A 23,890-nucleotide genomic window follows, 5' to 3' on the forward strand; every position below is an offset into this window, starting at 1 on the left:
CTGATGCCATAATGAATAACCCTATATTAACACATCTCTCACCTTAGCCATTGGGTTAAAAACAAATCTTGCCTCCCAAAGTCTACGAGCGAGCGCACACACTGTCATCCACGTGACTCAAACCCTCGGTGCGTTCGCGCTGTTTTCACCACGGCCTGTAGATGGCGCATGCGCGTAGGGGTCGACAACTGTTGCTGGCGAGAGGAAGCACGGACCTCTTGTTTTTGTTCTTGGAAACCGTCAAGGAGAAACGTTAAAAGTGCTTTTCCGTTATCTTCCGCTATTTCATAGCTTTGCTGATGATAATAGCATATTAGGCGCCATCGAAACGCTTCTAAACAATGAGCCGTCCGAGTGAAAGACAAAGTGCTGAGAGTCATGTAAAGGATTGACATGCTGCAGATTCTGTGCTCTCATGCTTCGATAAACAGCACGGTAAGGGAAACCTGTGTTGGTGATAATAACATGACATGATCTCAAAGTGCGAGTATAAACTTGGCATATTGTTCACATCACAGACGAAGCGTCTTTGACAAGGCGACCACCTGGGTATTGAACACTATTGGGTCGGTGTATGAATCGACTGAACTGTTACACGCTCTTCTTCAGGCTGAGAGTTTGAACTGCGTTGGCCGTGTGTCATATGGTTATATATCGTCTCATATACCGTACACATCCAACTCAATATCAGAGTATGCTGTGTCAATTGTTACATTATTACTGAAGGACTGATATTGGCATGTTTTGTTAGTACCAGAATCTCACCTATGACACTAAAAGGTCTGCCATACTCCCATGTTGTCAACATTTCCTTGAAATACTCTATTTTCACAGATACAATGACTGACAGGGGGCTTTTACTGTGGCTGGATCCTCACCTGTTTTGAGGCTGTGCATCTCTTGGGAATGGCACAACAGGGCATAGCGTGGCTCCCCATGGTGTTGTGGGCTGTGTTGGTTCCGTGTTCTGCATGGCTGACTCCACGCATCTCCTTTCCACAAGGTCAGTGGATGGTGAATGTGACGGTTAAGTGTGGTTTTTATTTATTTCGACAATATACAGTCATGTTGGCTGATATGTATATCAGCCAAGTATATTTATTCATTACCTACTAAAAACAATTGCAGCAAATCTAGAAAAGAACCAGGCCTTAAAGGAGTCTGGTAATATCTTGCATATATTTTCTATTCGAAAGGATGCACTCGCAATACTATAAATTCTCTTAGATATGTCTATAAACTTGTTATAAACACATGTAGACATTCTACACTGTTTTTACGGGTAGCAACAAAAAGCCCTGTAGTTGCAACAAATACAATGAGCAGAAACTTGGCTCATGCCTTATTTAAACATTTCTTGAATTGCAAAATCAAGAAATGAATGAACAAACGTATTCGGAAATGGATGGCACAATTCAAACGGGATCAGAAAATAATTGGTTGCTTTCCAAACTAATGTCCCATGGTAGACAGGGGCTTAGGCTCTCTCCTGTTCCTGTTTTTACAGGCGTAGAACAAGTTTCACAAAAAAATCACAAACCGATGCAGAGCGATACAGCTGCTGAAACAACTTTCAGTGCAACATGTTTTATTTTTTGCCCGGTGACGTGGCCATGATAGCCAATCGATTACGAAAGACAAGTTTCTACTGAGAAATAATGACTAATATTGTTTTGGAAGAACATTTGCTGTGCTGATGGTAAGCCACTCTAAACTCTGGCCAGAGTGCACTACTGGACCCAGGAGGGACTGAAGACCGCGACCCCTTTTTCACTGTCCTTATAAATAAATGTTCAGTTTCATTACGCCTTTTGGTAGGGCCAACTGGTTTCCTGACATTGGTAGGGACACATCCCTCCCTACTAAAACCTATGCCCTTGCATTTAGCAGCGTGAGTGTTTTAGAGCGTAGTGTCTAGCGACGTGTCCGCACTGACTACTCCTTAATGTGCAGGCTTAACGTTGTAGTCTCCCTGGCGCTGCAGGTTCCCCCGGGAGGCCTCTGGTCCGCTTCCACAGGCCAGACGTGGGCAACACCACGCTGCTGCTGCTCAGCGAGGACGGGGACACGCTGTTTGTTGGGGCGCGTGATGCCGTGCTGTCCCTGGATGTGAGCCAGGAGGGGGCCATGGGGATTAGGAGTCAGGTAGGGGCAATATTACACAAGGATCTGCGCCCATCCACCCACTCACTTATTCATGGATCACATTCAGGAGTGTGTTCCATGATATTTTGCAGTTATTCATTTTTTTTTAAATAATATTTCTAATAACCATTGATAAAGTTAAGTAGAGAGCTGGCCCAAAGATATATCTGTGTGTTTGAGTGAAACTATTTAGTTTTGAGTTCAACTACATCATCTACTCTTTATATAACCAATTCAACTTATTGATGCTGGGGATTTAAAGATCACAGCTGTTAAACAAGTGTCTCTCACCTTTTTTCTTTTCAGCTGGACTGGTCTCCATCAGAAAATGACCTTCAGCAATGTTCAATGAAAGGCAAGGAAATGGTAAGTGTTTGGAAACAAATCGCTCCTTCTCAGGATGTCAGGTTTTTCTCCCTAGAAAACTATGTGGAAACATACGATTTTCCCCCTATCTCAATTAAATGTACGCTTTAGTTATAACTTGGCTGTTGTTTTGAAACGATCTTGACTTACCAGGGGTTTATTTTATTCTGTTTAGATGGATTGTCCAAACTTCATACGTGTGCTGCAGTTTCTGAACACCACGCACATGTACGCCTGTGGGACGTACGCCTTCAGCCCGCGTTGCACCTACATGGTGAGTGGAACATTATGTAGCACTAACGAGTGACAATGTTGCCCTGGTATGTAGCACCCAACCCCCTGTGTCTGGTTAACCTGAGCCTCTAACAGATTGCGGAGCTCTGACTATCGCCTCACAGCATTTAATGGATTCACCCCGTTTATGTTCTGCCTGTCCACACTTTGCCGTTCGGTGGTTTGTGTTCCGTCCTGCTCTGTCTTTGTTTTGTTTAATGTTGCTTATTTCGGTGAACATGCGTAGCTCACCGAGAACCTGACGATGACGAGCCAGAGCAGCAAGCCAGAGGAAGGCCGGGGTCGCTGCCCCTACGACCCCTACCAGCGCAACACCGCCATCACCGTCGGTAAACACACCGGCTCCAGGAGCTCCGTTCAGGGGTCCGCTATTGGCTTATCTAGAAACCTTGTATGCATGTATCTGTTTAATGTTTTTAACTGATCTAATGTTCTTGGCATTTTCAGAGACAACTTTTTTTCATACGAAATGTACAACATGATGACACTAGTAGTTCTGCATTCAGAGAAAAGTATTTTTGTCATGAAGCTCTTCACAGAAAGGCATTGATGTGTTGCCATGCCTGAATAGCCTTTTAATTTGCATAAACTCGGCAGTAGTACCTTGTCACACTCTCAGTTGTGTTCTTCCATAGTGCACACGCCTGTGTTATTAGAGCAGAGTTCAGTATGTGACTTGATGTTTGCTGCGGATGGCCTCTGTGCTGTGATTCAGATGGAGAGCTGTACACGGCCACGGTTGCGGACTACAGGGGCAACCGGCCAGTCATCTCCAGACACCTCAGTCCCGTGGACCTCAAGCTGGACGACACGCTGGGCTGGCTGGAGGGTGAGCAGGGCGGTTGCTTTTAGTTCCTCATCCTGTGGCAAACATTGAAGCTGGCTGGGCTTTTCCCATGGGGAACAGGCCTGGTTAAGTGGGTTATATTTGGGTGTGCGTGTCTTGTCCTGTATGGATGAGACGAGGTCCATAAATTGCCCTCAATGGAAACCTGACCCATTTCAGCTGATGGGCCATTCACACACAAACTCTTGATTAGCTCAGAAGAATCCGGTCCGGAGATCATCAGCCTTTGACACCAGCAACACACAACAGTTCACAAATACTCGTACACTTGGTGGTGCCTGGCTGGGGCGTGTAGGAGGCAGGACGTGATGCAGAAAAGTATGCAGCGCAAGTCCCAGTGTTTTGTTTACAACACAGCGAAGATGGCGGGGGAGGATCCAACTCCAAACCCCATCCCTAATCCACAGTATCCACAGAAGAGTGGACCTCTGAGAGAAGAACTTTAAAATACAGGCTAGAAGAGAAAAGTATGAAGCAGCTCCTCCCCGAGCTCCCGCTTTGGTGTCACATGATAGAATAGTCCTCCACACTAGGGGCCTGGTATGTTCAACCCGGTGGGGGCGGATAATAATACAGTCCCACAGCCAGGGTATTCCCAGGAGAACGCCCGCCTTGCGGTGTGTGTGTGTGTGTGTGAAAGGCATCTTTGAGATGAAATGATCAAATTTAAATATAAAGCTAATATCATCACGTTTGTAAAATGTGAACCCATTTGGTTTCAACATCCGTTTTGGTTGTTGAAGAGCTCTTTGGTGACTCTGCTGCGTTGATCCCCATCATCTTCAACGTGGGGTCCTCGCTGTTCCATACTGGTGGATCCACATGTCTTCCTTCTGAGCCACTTCGTGACATCATGTCTCTGTCCTTGAGGCCCTGTGACTGTGAGGGACGGTGGCTTGCTTCAGTCCAAAGGGGAAATTTTGTTTTACAGATATTTGGTGCCATCTGTTGTTGTGAAAGTATCAAGACATTTAAAGGTCTTGACCCCAAATGATACACCCACATTAGACCCCTTTATGTAAGCCCACTTTTTCTGTCTTATGTTTACACCGGTTAGACCGGTGTTGTTGAGTTGAGTTGTGTCTGAAAAACTTGGATAAGATGACTTACACCCTGATTATCAAGAACATCAGCACCCCTACAGCGCAAATAGATCCAAGGACATGTGCTGCACACCGCTCTCTCTTCCCTGGGCTTCGGCAGGGGGAACGACCTCAAACTCATTCGCTATAGTTCGGCGTTCAACTAAATATTGACCCTCAGTCTGGCCAGCAAGCTCAGGGACATGGTATCAACCGCTCCCACTGCCACTGTGTCCTAGACTTCCTGAGCAGCTGATCTCAGGGGGTGAAAGTGGTGTGGTGCCCCTCTAGCAGCATCACAGCCAACCAGGAGACCCCCCAGGGTCTGTTCTGAGGCCCCTGCTGAACTCCATACACCCCCCCCCCCCCCCACACCTCCTTCATAGTGTGCAGACAGACAACACCGTATTGGAAGGGCCTTATTATTGACAACAACGAGAAGGCCTGACTCAACGAGGTAGAAAACCTTTTGGCCAGCCCCACTTTCCACTAACATTGTAAACATTATCTGTTTTTATCTTTTAATCTAACAAGCTTTAAACTGATCTAGGAGGGCCTAATGTGCACTTCAATACACATTGTATTATATACTCTGTGTATGTGACCGATAAAGGTCTTTTGGACTTTTTTGAATCTGTGGGACAACAACAGTGTCTGAAACATTCAGCAAGCTTTAAGCGAGAGCCAAATGAATGGATTATATCTAACTTCTGGTCCCTTTCTTTAGATCCCACTTTTGTCAGCTCCAGCTTCATTCCCAGCGAGGAGAAAATCTACTTCTTCTTCAGCGAAGTGGGCAGAGAGTACGACTTCATCGACAAATTCATCGTTTCCCGTGTGGCTCAGATCTGCACGGTAAGGGGCAGTGTGAAACCATCGTTCCTTGTATGATGCGTAGAGGGGAAGCTTTGTGGGCATGCAGCCATCTACAGTTTATACACACATCTAACCAATTCCTTTGCCCCACATTGTTGATTAGTTCAGTTTGTATTAATTATCAAGGTTTGCAAAGGAAGATAGACTTAAAGTAATTTCATTTTTTGCATACATTCAAGAATCTGAAAAGTGTACTACAAATTAACTTTGAACCCGAAGCATAAGTAGTAGTGGTGTTGTCTGGTCCTAAAGTGTCTTTTCTTATGGACCTGGTTGGTCTCAGAGCGATGTGGGTGGCCAAAGGACCTTGCAGCGGCGCTGGACCACCTTCGCCAAAGCTCAGCTGCTGTGCCAGGCCAGCAGCGAGCTCCCCTACAACGTGGTCCAGGACATCACCGACCTCCCGCCACCAGAGGGCGCCCCTGCAGACGACACCTTGTTCTACGGCATCTTTACCTCCCAATGGTCGGTGGATCAGACTGCTACGGTTTTATTCTTGGAGCTTCACACTTTAGAAATAAACAAAGTGATTGTTGGTGTTTGTTAGGTCGGTGAATTCTGGCCAATCGGCAGTGTGCGCCTTCCGCCTGGGGGACATCAAGGCGACGTTCTCCAGGAACTACAAGGTGTTGAACCGGGACACCCTGCGCTGGAGCACACGGGTCCAGGAGAAGGTCGCAAATCCAGGAGAGGTACGTGGCTTTTCCTTTTGGTGGTCCAAAACATCCACTCATCATAGGAAGGGGATGACTGAATGAATGAATGATCGTGTGGACCACACTGCTGCCGGTGCATGGGCCCCCCCCGTGGAGACACCTCCACCCAGCTCCACCTCCTCCCTCATTGGACCGTGACGTGCATGCTGCGGTGTGCTTCTTATCGGTTATTTTATTTGCTAGTTGTGTGGTTTGAAATAGTTATGACTGCTGGCAAAACATTTATTTTTTAAAGTACATGGCTGACTTTGACATTGGATTGACCAACATTATAGTCATAACTGTAAATCACGATGTCGTCTAGCAGGCCTATCAAGTTGAACCAATATTAAGACAGAACAAGCACTGTTTTTCTTGGAGAGGTTACAAAGAATAGGCCTGCAACGTTTAGGAGATAAGGTAGGACATAATTATAATAATGCATTAATGATGTTAATTGTCTGCCCACCTTCATGCTCTTTTGTTCATGCGTTTTACTCTGATCTGCCCGTTTCCCACAGTGTGGTCTTCACAACGCATCAGACAACACGCTTCGTTTTGTCAAAGACAACTTCCTCGCAGACGACAGTGTACAGCCAGTTGGGAGGAGCCTGACGATGGTGTCACATGACAAGAAATACAGCCATCTCGCTGCCCAGCGGGTCCGGGCCGCCAACCACAGGGACTACACAGTACTGTTCCTACTCACAGGTAGATAACCCCAGGGACTACACAGTACTGTCTCTACTCACAGGTAGATAACCATACTACACAGTACTGTTCCTACTCACAGGTAGATAACCCCAGGGACTACACAGTACTGTCCCTACTCACAGGTAGATAACCATACTACACCCTACTGTTCCTACTCACAGGTAGATAACCCCAGAGACTACACAATACTGGTCCTACTCAAAGGAAGCTAACCATTACGACTGCACAGTGCTGGTCCTACTCACAGGTAGCAAACCACAAGGACTACACAGTACTGTCTCTACTCACAGTTAGCTAACCATAGAGACTACACAATACTGTGTAGCCATAGGGACTCATGAGGAAGGAAACTATTGTATGGTAAACTTATTCTAGAGCCTTTTTCACAGCAATGTTGCTTTTCCACCAAAAATTTGAATTAAATGATTAGTGTCTGCAATTGGCTAACATCACTCTTTAGATGATCACCTCAACAAGGCCGGTCGGTGTTCAACCAGACCGGTGTTAACCCCGATCTCTTTGACCTCCCGTCCAGACTCGGGTTACCTCCACAAGGCAGTGCTGCTGGAGCAGGGGGCTCACATCGTGGAGGAGGTCCAGGTCTTTGAGCAGCACCAGTCCACCGTCGGCATGCAGCTCTCCGTCTCCCAGGTAGGTGTGTGACCTATAGCTGTGCTAGGCCGGTATCAATATCAATACTTCCAATAGTTCACATTACTTGTAAGGGAAAATTACAGCACTCCATTTTACTGTACATTCAACACCAAATAAGTTAGCAAGGAAGAGCAAACACTATATTAAAAATAATTTACAAAAACAGCCTAGTCTAATTATATTTAAAGGAATTAACTTTCGAGCGACACACTTCTCTGCTCTGGAAGGACATGTGTACTGTGACAAAATGTGTGTGAAGACATCAAAGACTAAACTTCCTCCATTAGCTTCCTCATGAGTTCTGACTCTTTGCTAGGTGAAGACAAGTTTCGGTCTCAGAATGCAAACTGCCAAGCGCCATAAGCCTTGAGACTCATTCAGCAGAAAACCATGTTAGGGACATTGGCAACCTTAACGGGTTTAATTTGGGAAGATGTATCTTCAGCAATAGCTCCTTTCCAGTCAAGGCTAGTGTGCATGGGATTCTCTCCAACTGCAGTGCCACACACACACATTATATATATACACACACACATATACTGTGTGTGTGTGTGTGTGTGTGTGTGTGTGTGTGTGTGTGTGTGTGTGTGTGTGTGTGTGTGTGTGTGTGTGTGTGTGTGTGTGTGTGTGTGTGTGTGTGTGTGTGTGTGTGTGTGTGTGTTTGAGAGAGTAAACGCATGCATCAGCCTTGTGTTTAACCTGTAGAGGGCGATGTGAGTCTATATTTGCATCTTATTCTGGGATCAGTTGGATCAGTAACTATCACCACTCTGTGACCGCCGTGCATCACTCCCCATCTGAAAGCGGTTCTCAGATCAGGGCAGCATCTAGCCAGGGCGTCCCCTGATGCATACCAGGCTACCAATGTTTGGGGTTTACTTCTTCTTTGAAAGAACATGCCTGCTGTGTTTTATTCTACACTTTTACAGTGCATTCATGTAGCTTAAGCTTTTCCCCAAAGTGACTTACAGTAGGCACCTTCAAATATGATTATTAACTTCTTTGTGATATTTACTTTTGTTTTTGCTTCATATTGTTTTATAGTGTAGCAACTGCAGCAGCTTCTATCATCGCTGTAACACGGGGAATTGGTTAGCCTAGCGACTGATGTACTTGCACTTAGTTCTATGAACATCCTTTCTGTACCGGCAGCGATATGTTGATGCACTTCTTATGAAAAATTTGCATATTGTAAGTCGCTTTGGATAAAAGCGTCTGCTAAATGCCCTAAATGTAAATGTAGAAATATTGTTGGTGGTTAATGCAGAAAGAAAGTAAATTAAGTTATTATTATTATCCATAAAAGACAAGGCATCCCTAGCTTGTTGTTGGTAGGCATGTGTGTTACGATTAGTCCTCCTGACGGCCCTCTAAAGCTTGTTGCCCCCCCACAGGGCGTGGTGTTCGTGGGTACGTCTGAGGGCGTGGTCCGGGTGCCGGTGGCCAACTGCTCCTTCTACCCCAGCTGTGCCCAGTGTGTGCTGGCCCGGGACCCCCTCTGCGGCTGGGACCACCTGGGCAGGGCCTGTGTGGAGGTCTCTGCTAGCCCGGCCAGCCTGTAAGTACTGCAGCACCTCTCGGACTGAAGTCACAAGGCGTTGTCAAACTCAGACACCGTCTTTTTAAGATGAATGTGGTGAATGGGCTTCTCTGCCTACCTCCTCTTATCGTACTTATGTCAAAGGACAACAGGAGCGCAGGAGGAGGTGAATTCAATTATTGAGGGTTTGATATGTTCCCATCTCTTTTTATTAATTGTTTCTTATTGTTATTTTACTTATTGTTTCTTATTGTTTTCCCCCCAGAGGTCAGGATGTGGATGAGGGAAATGTGGAACAGGTCTGCATTACAGCATCTTTATCCCCAAGGAGTCGCTTTGGACTGGACCAACTGACGACAGGTGGGTTCGCCTGCACCCGGCCCCTCAAACAGGCCCTCTGCTGGCCTTCCACCACGCCGCAACTCATGCATGGATTATTTTGTTTTTTTTCCGCCCCCCTCAATTCATTTGGTAGTGATGGATTATCAGGGATAAAACCTTGTTTATTTCCCCCCCCCCGTCCCCCCGTCCCCCAGGTGAGACAGTGACGGTGTCCGTGTCCCTGAACGAGGTGGTGCGGCTGCAGTGTCCCGGGACGTCCCGCCACGCCCAGCGCACCTGGGAGCGCCCCGACAGCCGCATCTCCCCCGACCTCTACTTGCACCTGGGGGACGGCAGCCTGCGCTTCGTGGTGACCCCGGCCACGCTGGGCAAGTACCTCTGCCTGTCCACGGAGAACGGCCACCGGCAGACCCTGGCCGTCTACCACGTCAGGCAGAAGACGGCGCCGCCGACCCCCACCCCCCCTGCCCGGCCCCGCACCACCCCCACCCCCGCCCCCCCCACCTGGACGGCGGCCACGCCGGGAGGACTGAATCCGGCCTCCACCACGGGGGTGTGGTCCAAGATCAGCGCGGAGGTGAGGCGGCACATGGAGGGCGTGTCGGCGCCCAGCGCGGCGCCAGGGACTCTGCGGCCCACCGGCCCCGGGGCGGTGACCCTCGGCGACCGGCCACGGGACCCGGGGCTGGAGGACGGGGAGCGGCTGCCGCGGGCGCGGGCCCCCAGCTACCTGAAGGAGCTGGTGGTGGTGTCCGTGCTGCTGGCGCTGTGCCTGGGCCTGCTGCTCGCCGAGGCGCTGTTCGCCGTCCGCCAGCGCTGCCGCAAGCGCACGGCCCCCCAGGCCTCCGACGGCAGGGGGGGCCCGGGCGAGAGGGAGGCCCTCCGCGGGGAGCCCTCGCCACGCGCCAGCGGCAAACGCTGTAACGGGCACGGAGCGCGCGGCAGCCAGAGCAACGGGCAGGTGGGCAGCGCCGCGCCCAAGGGGTCCAACGGGCACCTCCCCAACACGCCCATCTGCCCCCCCCCACCATGTGGGGTCACTCCTGTCGGATGACACGGTACGTGCTCCTGTGAAGGACCAATGCTTCCTTCCCCCTTGGGGAACCGGTACTCAAACCAAGACTTGCTGCTTCTCTGACGGTACGCGACCGTGATGTTGCTGTGTACATATCGTTCAATACAGTGAATGATGCTATTATAAAAAAGAATTTGTCCACATTTCCAAAAGGGGATCCACTGAATGGACGGGGATTTAATAAAGGAAGAGGCATTCCAGGGTCTTTTCTTTGACAAAGGTGGTACAAATATATATATCAAATCATGTCATTTTATTTTTAAATGCCATTTTTTAAGGAAATTCCAATTCCTATGAATGTACTCTATACAACGGACCAACCACTTTCCAGTAGCATTTCACTAGTGATGAACCACCACACCACTCATCCGATCTATGACCACTACCATGTTGTTATTTAGTTGTTTTAGACGCTTCAGGTTAGACTGGGAGACGGATTTCAGACATCCTGGACCGCAGTCACATCCATTTCCCATTGGCTGTACCGCTATGTGTGCATTGACCATGTGTAGTGCTTGAGGAGAAACCATTAAAGAACAATGCACCCACCAGATGTAAATTGAGCATGTTAACTCATCCCCAGTCATAATTTTCTTATTCAACAAATCAAAGTGTACCGAAAAATAATATTGTATAAAAAACGTGAACATAACTACCTTCTACAGCTCGTGTCTGATGACGACTTGTCAAAGCTGGCATTAACCAATCAGCATGGTTCTGTTCCGCCTGTGGTGGCTAGCCAGTTCGGTTACTTTTGCACAATCCAAATAAATGACATTCCACATAAACGTTGTCCTCCTGTGTTGTTGATCATATTACAGGTTGCAACAATTTGCATTAGCTAGGATGCCATTTAAAAATAAATAAAAATTACTAACATTTTATGTCGCTCTGAATTAGTCGTCCATTAATCGCTGGCATCAAGGCTTTGTTAAGACGTGAGAATAAAGAATTGGGTGACTTTAACTTTAATTTTACATTTGTTTTTTAACTATGCTTAATTCCTAGATGCAGTTATTGATTAGCATCATAGATTTATGAGCAACTGTTTTGTAATTGGCTATTTTGCTTTCATAAACAAGTGGGAGCCTTTGAACAATAACATTGAGGGAATATCATGTTTTCTGTCTCATAGGAATCCCCTCGGTCAATCAGAGCCTTTGCATTATAAAGTCCCTGCATGTGAAAACTAACCCATGTATTTTTCAGATAACGGTTACATTTCTCTGAATCCAATGCATAAAACCTGGAATGTGACCTAATCTGCATTTAATTGAATCGATTACTTTAACATACTATTTCAATTCAAACAGTCTTTACTTTTATAAGCACCATCAAATAATATTTTACCCACAAATGATGACTTGGACTACATGCTTTCTTGTTAATAGATGATGGTAATGTGCAAAGTTCGCCCAGTTAACAGCATGGAGCATATTTTGAACAGTACAAGATTATTTAAGTAGCCTATGAGTGCTACATTGCAGATGAATCCACTGCTTCATATTTCTTCGTATTATAATATGAGGGCGCCGTTCCAATGTATTTCATGGACTGTGATGTGTTTGAGGTGTGAGTGGGTCTGCTGCGTTGGTACTGCAGCGCCAGCAAAAATAGTCCTGAGTCACGAGGCGTCCTCAACAGCACCCTGCTGCATTCAGCGCGTCTCCCGTTCCCCTGCAGCCCGGCCCGCCCCACACACCGGCTACAAGCCCCGCATCTCTCCATCGTAGTTTCGAGCCCAAATCAAACCAAACAAGTCGGATAAGAGTGCGCCATCGTAAAAAAATCTAATCGGACGACGGTCGATTCCAGGTGGAGGTAAGACCCGTGTTGTCCCGCATGGAAAAGTATAGCGATCGGTGACGGGACGTGACGTCCTCTGAGATGACTAGCCTACCCTTGATGTCAGGTACCGGGGATTAGTGAATGTGTTTTATCAAGATACAGCATAGACACCCAGGTCCAACCGAGGCTCGGTAGTGCAGCATGCATGATGCTGAGTGTGTGGATGCTGATGTTAGAGGGGTCTGGTGGATGCTGATGTTGGAATTGTCTGGTACCTGCATGATGCAGGGTGCGGATCACTGTAGTCTGACTTGATGCCGCAGTACGCCTGGAGTCGCGCCAGGAGCAGCTGCTGCGCCTGCTCTCCGAACTTCTGCAAGGCCACATACATGTAGGCTAATCGCAGCGGAATAGATTGTGTACGTCTCTGAAACGACTTTTAGTTTTATTCTAAAGAACCTCCGTTTGACAAACAGAAAATCACGTTCACTGGCAGTGTTCTTCATCGTGAATCAATGTATTTTTTATTATATATGATTAAAGCTATCCCTGAACCGGATTTGTTTTGGAAATTTGGATAGCAGATTTTAAAGGCATTTGTTTTATTAAAACAAAACTTGTGATCCTTCAGACGAGGCCTGCATTAGTCCTATGTTATATCCAGGGTTAGAAGACAGGCGTGTTGTGCATTGTGGACCGGGCCTGGCCCGTCGTCACCCTCCGTCGTCCTTAGAGGGCTTCGTAAAGAGAAAAGCACGTTCATACTTTATTTACTCAACATTTCAAATCAGATTCTTCTTCTGGTTTCAAAGGACCTGAACACACGCAGGACAAACTTTATGGCAGCAGCTCAATGTTGTCCATACCTGCTCCAAATCAACTATCGGAAGTATCTGGATTAAGATAGCCATCCCATCAGCCTATGATAACTCAATCAGTCGGGCCTTATCAATAGCCTAGGCCTACATGTTTACGGTCTGAGATGATCAGTGTAATACTTTGATGCCGAGAGGGAATTCCCTGACATAAGTGCCGTTGTTCCAGCTGTGAGAATGTTTTGACCAATGAATTATTCTATAACAGAGGTTTTGACAAGCCCCGTCGGGGATACCCCTCTTGCATTAGGAAGGGCGCTTCAAAAAAATGTTTGGTTTCGTTCTTGGGCGTAGCATACCAACACAAACATAATGCCAGTTCTTTCAGTCAATTAGTTTCGGCAAACTCAAGGGGGGTTGGCCTTGAGTTGTGAAAGAGATCAACCTATTCTGTTCTTGATGCTTGTGACTGTCTCAGTCCTTAGGCTACTAAAACTTAAGAGAAAGCATCAGCCGATTAGGCAAACTGCTACTCAAAATGTAACAGGGCACATTGTCAGTCATAGCTGTGTTTTGGGCATAACGTGCATTAAACATCTCCCATCTCAACCTGGCCCAATGACCTTAACGAGTTTATGCTACGTTCTCCGCGGAGCAGACTACAGGCTACATATTGAATGAAGTACAAAGGATCCAGCCTCCCTCACTTTAGCTTTACCCAAATAGCTAATTTAACCTTTGGTAGCCTACAAAACAAAGGACATTTTCTCAGAAGGCTCAGGCTGGGCTATAGCCAGATGCTATTTTTTTTGTTATGCATGATGACAGCTCGCCCACAGAAGCTCTTATCAGTTCAGAAAGTTTACCCTTTTCCACCTGTGATTTGACTAGTGTCAAAAATTACAATTACATTTTTTATTCATCTTTTGTAGTCCTATAGAGCTCTGAAGGTTTTCCCTTCCGCGCGTCTTCCGTTCCCTATAGTGCACTGCCTCACAGATGAGAGTAACATTCAGCGTGTCATTCAATCATCCACTCGGTCAAAGTTTCCCCACATATACTACGCCCACTATACCACCTCCAGCAGGCCAGTACAATAATATGCCAAAACATTACTAGGAAACGAAATATTTCATCAATACAGTCTAAAAAAAAAACATTTCTTTACACGAGAAGTGGGGTACTTCCAATACAGGGATCAATGAATGGACGTGATTAAACCCACGGGTAGATCATGTGCTGAGTGTGGTTGGTCAAAGCCTAAAAAGGCCTCGGGTCGATATGTTAAAATATAAATGGATCACACAATTGCTACACAGCTACGAATTGCTCTTCCAATAGATATTATGAGGATCATATTTCTGGGAGGAGACATGGCTGATGTTGTCAATGCTGTAAACTTCTGGATGTAACGATTTATAATGTATTGGTGTCCTCATCTGCAGTGATGAGAGACTGGGAGGAAAAATATATTTGATGTCCTATTTGGACATATTTTAATTGTGAAAAACATAACATATTTTATTATAATAACATCGTTTTAGATGTTACGCTTATTAGTGATTAATTGATACTGGTTAGTAAATGTGATATTCCAAAACTGAAATTCCTCTCTTAGCTCCTTGAAATGTATGGTTTCCAGAAAATTGCTGCATGGCTACAATTCATGATTTCTGCAAAAAAAAAGCTAAAGATACAGACTAAAGATAGGACATTATTTGAATAAGGAAAGTATATTTATACATGTCATTATTTTCTCAGCCACTATTTAGCAACAATAAAACATCATCCCACAATTCTCGGGGTTAGTACTAGACATTGCATTTGTGTTACTGTAAGATTGTTATGAACGTCACGCAGCAGAAGATGCTTAGTGGTACTTGTCCGCTCCATCCTGTTTAGACATCAGCCGACCATTATGGGCATCGACAGCCAGGACCCGCTGCCCCCCACCGGGAACCTCAACCATGGGCAGGTGGAGTCCTACCACAAGATGGAGCCAAAGACCCTTGGGGTGAGCTCTACTTGTCTGGGAAAGAATAACACATGCCCTTCACGAATATGCCCGAAATCCACAAACAGAGAAGGGGTTAATTATTCTAAAAATCGAAATGGTTCCATCGGTAAGGTGCAGATAGCCTTTACAATGCAACCCTACCGATTGCAATTTGTCACTCCTGTCAGTTATCCAGCTGGTAAAGTAGATCAATGTTTTAAGTGAGACTGCGTGTGTCAAAATAAGAGGAACCTTTTTTATGGTTAGGGTAATGAATGTGAGAATCTAGATTATGGAAACACACACACACACAAATGACCCTAAAACAGCAACTGACCTGCACCATATCTCCAGCCCCCTGCTTGTTAGAAGGCACTATGTGTTCTGGTCCGGTTTCAAATCATCCCACTGATCAAACATGCATACGGAGACTGGATCTGCTTGTGTTGTGGCTCCTCCTCAGGCGGTCCAGATCATCATCGGAGCTCTGATCCTGTGTCTGAGTGCCTCGGTGCTCCAGATCCACGAGGTCCACTTCACCGAAGACGTGTTCCTGTTCCTGATCGTGGTCATCCAGGTGACCATACCATCGTACCGTCAGCAGGACCTCTCCCAATCACCAAGAGCATCCCATTTACAGAGTCTCATCTAACACAAATCAACGACTTTTGCATCTCAAGTAACAGTAAACAGTCCAAAACGGTTGTGATGGAGTGGGGGTGTGTGATGTCGAGATGCCACCAGACACTTGAGACGCTAAAACCATGACGAGCTCTCAAACATATCAAACTGTGTTAACATGTTAACTGACTTCGAATTGACTGTGTTTATCCTGCACATCATTGATGTATGTAATTCTCTTTCTTAGGAATCGTACTGAAGTACTTTAGAAATTGTAATGCTCGATATCCTTCCAGGTGACCCTGTCCGGCTCAGTCCTGGTCCACAGTGGAAGGAAGCCTTCTCTCTTCTGGGTAAGTCTCAGCTCCTCAATCAAATCAGAAACACCAGCATCAGCTCTCTTCCAACACCATGATGTTATGTTCAGTGAGCCGTCTTCCCGTTCCTTTGCAGATCAAATGCTCACTGGTCCTGCACCTGATCAGCGCTGCGTTCGCCACAGCCGCCCTGGGCCTGATGTCCAAGCACTTGCCCTACCGCCAGGACTCGTACCACTGCGAGCACTGCCGGCGCCTGGAGCAGCACGCTGTGGTAGCTACTCCGAGGGGGGCGCTCTATGGGGCTAGGTTGTGGGGAGGCCTCATCAGGCTGCTCCGTGATTGGACGGTTCATACGTGTCATGTGGGGGCAGCAGGCCTCTTAGGGGGCGGAGGGTAGGGTAACGGGGACATCAGCGCTGCGTCTGCGTGACACATGAGCGTGTGTTGTTCGGTGGCGTTATGTTCTCATCACATCCTGTCAGAGCTCTTCGTGTCTTATTGTAAACTATCTATCTAGTTATATATCAGCCACATGGGAAGATGGTCTGATGCTGGTAGTTAAACTAAATCTGGAAAAGATCTAAGCCCACTTAAAGCCGGTGTTGGTAGCTTCCTCTCCATAATATGTAGAATACGTATGTGTCGCATTTTCATTGATGTCTTTAGGGGAGAAATTTAGGTGGAACTCACAAGGTCTAATTGAATGGGAGTTGTCATTAATACTGCTACTGTGGTCAAAGATGTGGACTTTAGTCGTCCTGCTGTCTCTCTTGTTCTTGGTATCTTTATTATTGCCTTCATGGGTGGTAAAGACTTGATACGGTTTAATTTAAAAGTCTCATCAGTGTATACTAAATCACTCAAATGCATTATGCATCATTTGCCTAGTGCTGGAATGAAACAATGTTTGCACACGACAGCGATCAACGCTAGCGATGAAAGAGTCACTACAAATTAAGACCATAATTGTGAGCTTGCCAAAAACCTATCAATAGTTTAACACATGCTATTCTGATCTTGGCTCACATAGTTGAAAAAACTCATCAAGAGTATGAACAAAAATAATAAATGGACCGTTTAAAGGGCCACTATTTGACCACCATGAGCCAATACAAGCTGTTTCCAAATCTGCCCTGTGACTTGGTGACATCACTGTGGGAGAGTCCACCTAGATGTATGCTGGATCGATCCGTCCACCAGCCTGCAGTGGGCTGGGTTATCTATCCATAGTACAGCTATGTGGACGCTGCCACTTTGGTTTGTAATGGGTAAGGGTGGTAAAATAGGGCCCCTTTAACTCTTCTCAAATATATCATCAACAATTATAATAAATGAAGCACTTCTTAATTTTTTGCTGGCAGCAAACCCACACATGTGAATTTTTATTGTGTTTCTGATGGTCTTTTTAAAAGAGTGATATGAACGTTCACTTGTTATATCAGATCACATTACGCCACAGCCACCCCAATGCTTTGCTTTTGGTCGTTTATTATCGTTTGTAGAATTTTAACATTGCTCCCACTCATGCTAGTATGACAATGTATACAGTTGTTGTTGTTGTTTGCTTCAAACAAGCAGACTAAATACTGCTCTCTTTACTTGTAGTTGCTGTAAAGAGCAAAAACAAACACCAAAAGGTGTTTAATTTGATTTTAGAGGTTCACGGTGTGTATCATTGATGAGACATGGGAGTTACAGAAGACAATATCTCCGCAGTGAGGCACATAACTAAAGAATCTATTCCAGTCTCAATGGCAGATCTTTGACCACAGATTTAGCACCATTGCCTTATGCAATTATGAATTATGTATATAATAATGAATGTGGGGAGCTTTGTTAAATACATTACGTGAAATAGTTTTTAACACAACCTGGCGTAATTCTAACTATGTGATCAGCATGTTAAATGATATTCAACACATTTTCTAACAAATCCTAAATTAACCCCCCATGGAAATTCCTGTTTATATAATAATTGCTCAAAAGTCATTGACATTTGAGCCAATCAGACATCAGAAACAGCAATTGAAATGAACCTCTTTAATAGGACCAAGTACATTATCCTTCTGAGGAATCAACTTTACATGACGTGATGTTTTTTTATATATCATCATCTCTGATTGTGTTTTTGTCTACTGTCCATGGCAGCAACATTGTTTCAGGAAATGCACTGGGCTAATCGAGCAAAAGTGTAAAGTAAGTAGTGTAAAGTCTGTTCCCAGTTAATATGTTGGTCAGAAAATTCTTGTGCTGTCCGTCCTCCTCAATAGATGTACCATGTTTCATTCATGTGTCTCTATGATCACTATCATGTACTGCACTGTTGTGTTGTAGTCGCTACTATTCCTTCATTGCTGCTGTGGGTTTTCCCGGGCTAGCTGCTGATCGATGGGATCCTGGGCACGCTGGTGATCTTCCTGGTGCTGGAGCTCCTCATCTGCATCACAGCCATGCTGTTCGGGCTCAGCGTGCTGTCGGCTGGAGGCAGCCAGGTGACTTCCATGCCCCAGCCCAAACTCACCCTTCCCTGTATACACTGCACTCTTTGATTCGGGGCATCCCCCTTTTGTACTGCTAGTACCTAATCGGGTTCCCTGTAAGATGCACAACTTAATACCCAGAATGCACTGTAAAACCATCCACAACAGACTTATTTCTGCACTTTTTCCAATGATGCATAGATCGTTTTCTGATCTGTTTTTTCTGCATTTTATCCACGATTCTCCCTCTTATAAGTGTACAAAAATGCAAAGAAGTGCAAACAATAACCCTTTCTATTTCCTCATGGCTTGAATTATAAAGTGAGCCTCGTGGGCAATAGAACCAGCGAGCTCACCCCTCGCTGACCCCCTCACCTGACCTCCAAATGAACGCTGCTCAACTTGTACATTAGTATACAGATAAAGAATGCAGGCGGCTAGAACAACCAACTACATCTGGGAACGGTGATTCAGATGCAACCTTTTACTGCATTGAGCTTTCTGTGATGTAAAGAATGGCGTTCTCCTTCTTCCTGTTCCAGTCCGCCGGTCAGAGGCCCGTCTATCCACACAGCCAGCCCCCTGCGGCCCCTGTGCACATCACACAGGCCCCTGCAGCCCCCACCTCGCTGCCGGTGGTAGCCGCGGCCCCACACAGCGGCCCCCAGGTACCTCTCAGACCGGGGCCCCGATACGGGGAACACCGCTGACACTGCAGCGTTACACGGTGGACCAGGCCGTGGATTAAGAGGGATACATTTAAGATTATTTCTTAGAATGGATTCAGATATGATTCATTTCTTCATCCGTCGGCTGTCTGTCCCTTAACTCTCCAGCAGGTGGCGGTGGTGGTGACGGAGCCAGAGTCGGAGCAGGTGGAGGATGACCTCAGCACGCCCCTCACTGAACCCCAGGTGGTGCCCATCGAGATACTCAGTGCTGACGAGGAGCCGTGAATCCAGCCTGCTTTCTCTCTTCATGTTGGGGGGGGTGGGGGGGATATAACACCATGGGTCACTGTCAGATTTATGTCAACCTATTCATGAATTACTACCGACTCCACAGGGTATATAGCTCTTGGAGTGGGCCCTCATTAAGAAGAAAAGGGAATTTGGAAAAATGATTTGAATCAAATTATGCCGGACTGCTGATTCCTTGTTTATTATTCAAATATTTTTGACAATGTTAAAAAAAAAAATTTGGTTGTTGTCGTTGTTCTTTGTAACATTATTTCCGACATCCTCTGTGAGTAGGACAGGGCTGTTTAGAAGTAAATATTTCAAGAATTACTGATTTTATCAGGCGTTGATCTAACCCTGTCAAGGGGGCTGGAATCAGACACGCACATGTATGTGGTTCCATTTCATGTCAGCAAAGTGGAAGTCAAAGCCAAGCCGTCTGCTGGTAGGATATCTTTCCACTTACGACTATTCTGTTGGAATTTGTAGATGGGGGAACCATTTTTCTGTCTTTATACCTGCAGAGGCCCTGCTGTGGGATTAATCCATTTTAATTTATGTTATTTTAAAACAGCATTTCACATAATCAATATTCAATTAGTGAATAAGTGATTTATAGATGTTTTATGAATGACCATTTTGGGATCTAGGAATGTGGGATCAATTCCGTCACACGTAAGCCTTGTTTGGCGAATCATTGGCAAAAAAACAGAAAAGTAGCTTAATTCAACTATAATGAAATTGCAAAGTGTTCCCCACACTTGTGACCTGCTAGTAGCATATGACTGAAAACAGTATCAACGACTGTTTTCCCTACCCAAACTTTACAACGGTGCTACCTGATGTGTTACACATTGTACAACCTAGGGTACACATGTTGCTCTGTACTAAGTGTGTACTCACACATATATCGCACTGCTGTGGTTCATGTTGTATGCTAGTGTTGCTAGGTAAATATTTATACCTTCTTGTATCTGCTATTTTGGAGCTCCCTGTTTAACGTCAGATGCAGACGCAGTCACAGCAGTTGTTAGGCTAAGCATGTAAGATGTGCTGAAGAACCCTGTCTTCATTGGAACACAACCGTCCTCATCGTCCACAGAACACGAGGTTCCACATATCAAGCCCTTTTCGGAGTAATGCTCACCTGAGGTACCATTTACAACTCTTTTTGTGTCCCTGGATGCGTGATCATGCATTTCCTTATTAATTCCACATGAACAAACGTTTTGATTTCATTATGTTCATCAGTGTTGTTATGTTGCATGGTGCTAAACATTTCTAGCAAAACTGAGAGAGATTCAAACACTTCCATTGGGCATATTTATTTTCCATTCCTGCACAGATCAAATCATTTGGACATGTTTTTAGATCAATGTTTTATATACCAATGTTCCATGTATTGTTTTGTTTGTAGTTTGTTTTATTGATTTCACAACTGTTGGACACCTTCACTTATAAGACTTATATACGTGAGATTATCTCTCACTAATAAATTAATCTCAAAAGGAAATATCTGCTGGTCTCAATTTAAACCGATTCTTTTGTTTACACTGCACACCTAATTACACTATTAGGTGTAGGGTTTTAAGAGGAAAAGAGTTCAGTTTAAATAGGGTGATTTCATATAATATGGTATCCGTGACTAGGAGTACATAAGGTTAACATAGGGTTACAAATGCATTGCTACTGGCTATAGTGTTCAATAAACGACAGCAGAAAGAGAGATTAAGAGTTTTCCATGAGGGTCACCATTCAAGCCCTCTCATATGTATCCCTCGACCCCGTCACTGGCCCTTTAAATCTCTGGTCTCTGGAACATCTTTCAGAAAGGCCATGGATATAATGATACCAACACAAGGCCCTGCTGGAAGAGTTCCCTGGGCACTGCTATGAGTAGTGCCAATGCTATGCTGCTGATGTTTGATCACCATTACCCTTGAGCTGACCGACTATGAGTAACACAGTTTAATGAAGCCCAGATATCCTCGCCCTTTAGTTTATTATCGTTGGTCATGTTCTATTGGAGATACAGCTTGGTCAATACGCCCTTTCCAAGAGCGTCATTCGAGTACAAACATAGGAGTAGGCACGGAACTGGCACGGGTAGTAGGCTACCCTAGTGAGGATAAGGACCAGTGCTGGTACCAAACACATTTGGAGTGACAGGAGGCAGGACCAATGACGGGAGTTGGTCATATATCTTAAAACTGTGTCTCCTTTGATGTCTCTCTCTCCCTCTCTCTCTCTCTCTCTCTCTCTCTTTCTTTCTCTCCATCTCTCTTTCTCTCTCTCCCACTCTCTCCTTCTCCCTCTCTCTCTCTCCCTCTCTTTGTCTCCCTCCCTCTCTTTGTCTCCCTCCCTCTCTCTCTCTCTCTGTCTCTATGTCTCTCTCTCCCTCACTCTCCCCCTTTCTCTCTTCCTCTCTCTCCCTCCCTCCTTCTATCTCTCGCCATGTGTGTGTGTCTCTCTCTCTCTCTCTCTCTCTCTCTCTCTCTCTCTCTCTCTCTCTCTCTCTCTCTCTCTCTCTCTCCCTCTCTCTCCCTCTCTCTCTCTCTCTCTCTCTCTCTCTCGGACATGAATGGAAAACTCCTTTGTCATGAAAATGTTTTCACATACTGTCAAACGGATGTGTGGTATTAATCTCCAACCTTCAATTTCGGTTTCCTATTACCTTAAAGGCGCGTTCATCGTGCTGGTGATAACGAGACGGCATGCCAGTGATGACGCTCAAGCTTACGCGTGTTCCCGACATCGACCGTTCATGTGCACTGCATTGGGAATCTAAAAGTTCTTCACAGCAAGTTTCAAGTTCGAACGCCTTTATTTCCTTGAAGCCTATCATCTAGTATCCTTTTGCTTTAATTTATGAGAAGCACATTGTATTGCCACTGTATGGAAGACTACACTTGCCCTTATCTAGAGCTGGTTTACCAGTACACAACGTTTAAAACTGAGCAAAGTCGATGCCAACAGACGTTAACGTCAATCAATAGCAAAGTCATGTTCTGCCATGTTCATGGGCATCACTAGTGAATCATACGTCACCAACAGGGCAACTCTGTTATCAAAATCTGGCCCCAGTTGCAGAACGGAAGAAGAATCATAAGCGCTTCATGAGGTGATGTTCACGAGAACTTTCAGACGTCGCGAAAATGTTTTCCCCATACTTCTCATCGATGTGAACGCGCCATAACTCTGTATTCTGCGCTACCCACTTGACGTCTGACATGACTCTACAGTATTAAATCAAAGTATAAGACAAATAAGAAAATATTAAAATAAAACTACTCGACATCTGGATCTGTCATTGAACCTTGAGCTGGGAAGACACCTGTATGCAGATGTCACCACCCCATGACATATTATCACCACCCCTCACCACCCCCTCACCCCCCATCAACCCCTCCCCACCCCCCTTGGTTTGGTACCAGGACACAGGTACTAGGCTAATCTTCCCTAGTTGGGTTTACTCTCCGTTCCCTGGTACATAAAGGAACAGTGAGTGCTGTGAACGTGACTTTTGACCTGTGTTTGTACTGCGAGGTGAAAGTGGTCTGTTCAAAGACGTCCTGTTCGATTTGTACGGCCAATGTAAACAAGCATCCTTCATCCTTAACTGTGAACGGAAAAGCGTTTAACACCAGAGAAGGATTGCATTAATCTGTCAGTGTTTAAAGGTTGGGAGTTGGGAGTTTATAAAAATAGGTTTCTAAAATGTTTAATCATCGCCTGATGGCATCTTATGGCCTCTGTGATTGTGTCTTTAAATGTATTTGTAATGTAATATATATTCATGCGCACACAATTTGTAGCTGTGTGTGTGTATGTGTTTATGTTGGTGTGTGTTTGTGTATATTTGTATGTGTGTGTGTGTGTGTGCGTGTATGGCTTTTTTGTATCTGTATTTGTGTGTTTTTGTGTGTGTGTGTGTGTGTGTGTGTGTGTGTGTGTGTGTGTATGTGTTTGTGTGAGTGCACGGCTGTGCTTGTTTGTGTGTGTATGAGTGTTTGCGCGCGTGTGTGTGTGTGTGTGTGTGTGTGTGTGTGTGTGTGTGTGTGTGTGTGTGTGTGTGTGTGTGTGTGTGTGTTGTGTGTGCACTGATACTGTTTGTGGTAGGAACAACTCCCACATCCTTTAAATTACCTGATTAATTTGATGGGCAAAAAAAATTGATATTTGAGAGTGTGTATTATGAAGTACTGCTATTGTTTGTGTGTGTGTGTGTGTGTGTGTGTGCGTATGTGTTTGCACGTGTTCATACACATGCTTCTTTGTTTC

The 23,890-nt window shown here is 45.4% G+C and overlaps 2 protein-coding genes across 3 annotated transcripts; both read left to right on the forward strand.

The window, feature by feature from the left end:
• Positions 1-175: 175 nt before the first annotated feature.
• On the forward strand, positions 176-11,534 carry sema4ab (sema domain, immunoglobulin domain (Ig), transmembrane domain (TM) and short cytoplasmic domain, (semaphorin) 4Ab). Its single transcript, XM_056582970.1, has 15 exons — positions 176-435; positions 835-1,003; positions 1,985-2,145; positions 2,452-2,511; positions 2,687-2,785; positions 3,032-3,134; positions 3,521-3,634; positions 5,462-5,589; positions 5,894-6,075; positions 6,158-6,302; positions 6,827-7,016; positions 7,555-7,670; positions 9,068-9,231; positions 9,479-9,573; positions 9,750-11,534. Exons 2-15 carry the CDS (start codon positions 907-909, stop codon positions 10,607-10,609), a joined length of 2,514 nt encoding a protein of 837 aa, XP_056438945.1. The 5' UTR covers positions 176-435; positions 835-906; the 3' UTR covers positions 10,610-11,534.
• A 692-nt stretch (positions 11,535-12,226) lies between these two features.
• Positions 12,227-21,113, forward strand: si:dkey-81h8.1 (uncharacterized protein LOC100034657 homolog). 2 transcript variants are annotated; one of them, XM_056582971.1, is made up of 9 exons: positions 12,227-12,451; positions 15,136-15,247; positions 15,693-15,806; positions 16,147-16,203; positions 16,304-16,441; positions 18,319-18,366; positions 18,549-18,662; positions 19,193-19,318; positions 19,487-21,113. In XM_056582971.1, the coding sequence occupies exons 2-9, from the start codon at positions 15,152-15,154 to the stop codon at positions 19,604-19,606; spliced, it is 813 nt and encodes a 270-aa protein (XP_056438946.1). In that variant the 5' UTR covers positions 12,227-12,451; positions 15,136-15,151; the 3' UTR covers positions 19,607-21,113. The 2 variants fall into 2 exon arrangements, with proteins under 2 accessions (XP_056438946.1, XP_056438947.1); XM_056582972.1 differs by lacking the exon at positions 18,319-18,366 and having other exon boundaries at positions 12,233-12,451; positions 19,487-19,607.
• The last annotated feature ends 2,777 nt before the right edge of the window (positions 21,114-23,890 follow it).

The sequence above is a fragment of the Gadus chalcogrammus genome, chromosome 22 (genome assembly GCF_026213295.1).
Source record: "Gadus chalcogrammus isolate NIFS_2021 chromosome 22, NIFS_Gcha_1.0, whole genome shotgun sequence".
Classification (NCBI taxonomy): Eukaryota; Metazoa; Chordata; class Actinopteri; order Gadiformes; family Gadidae; genus Gadus; species Gadus chalcogrammus.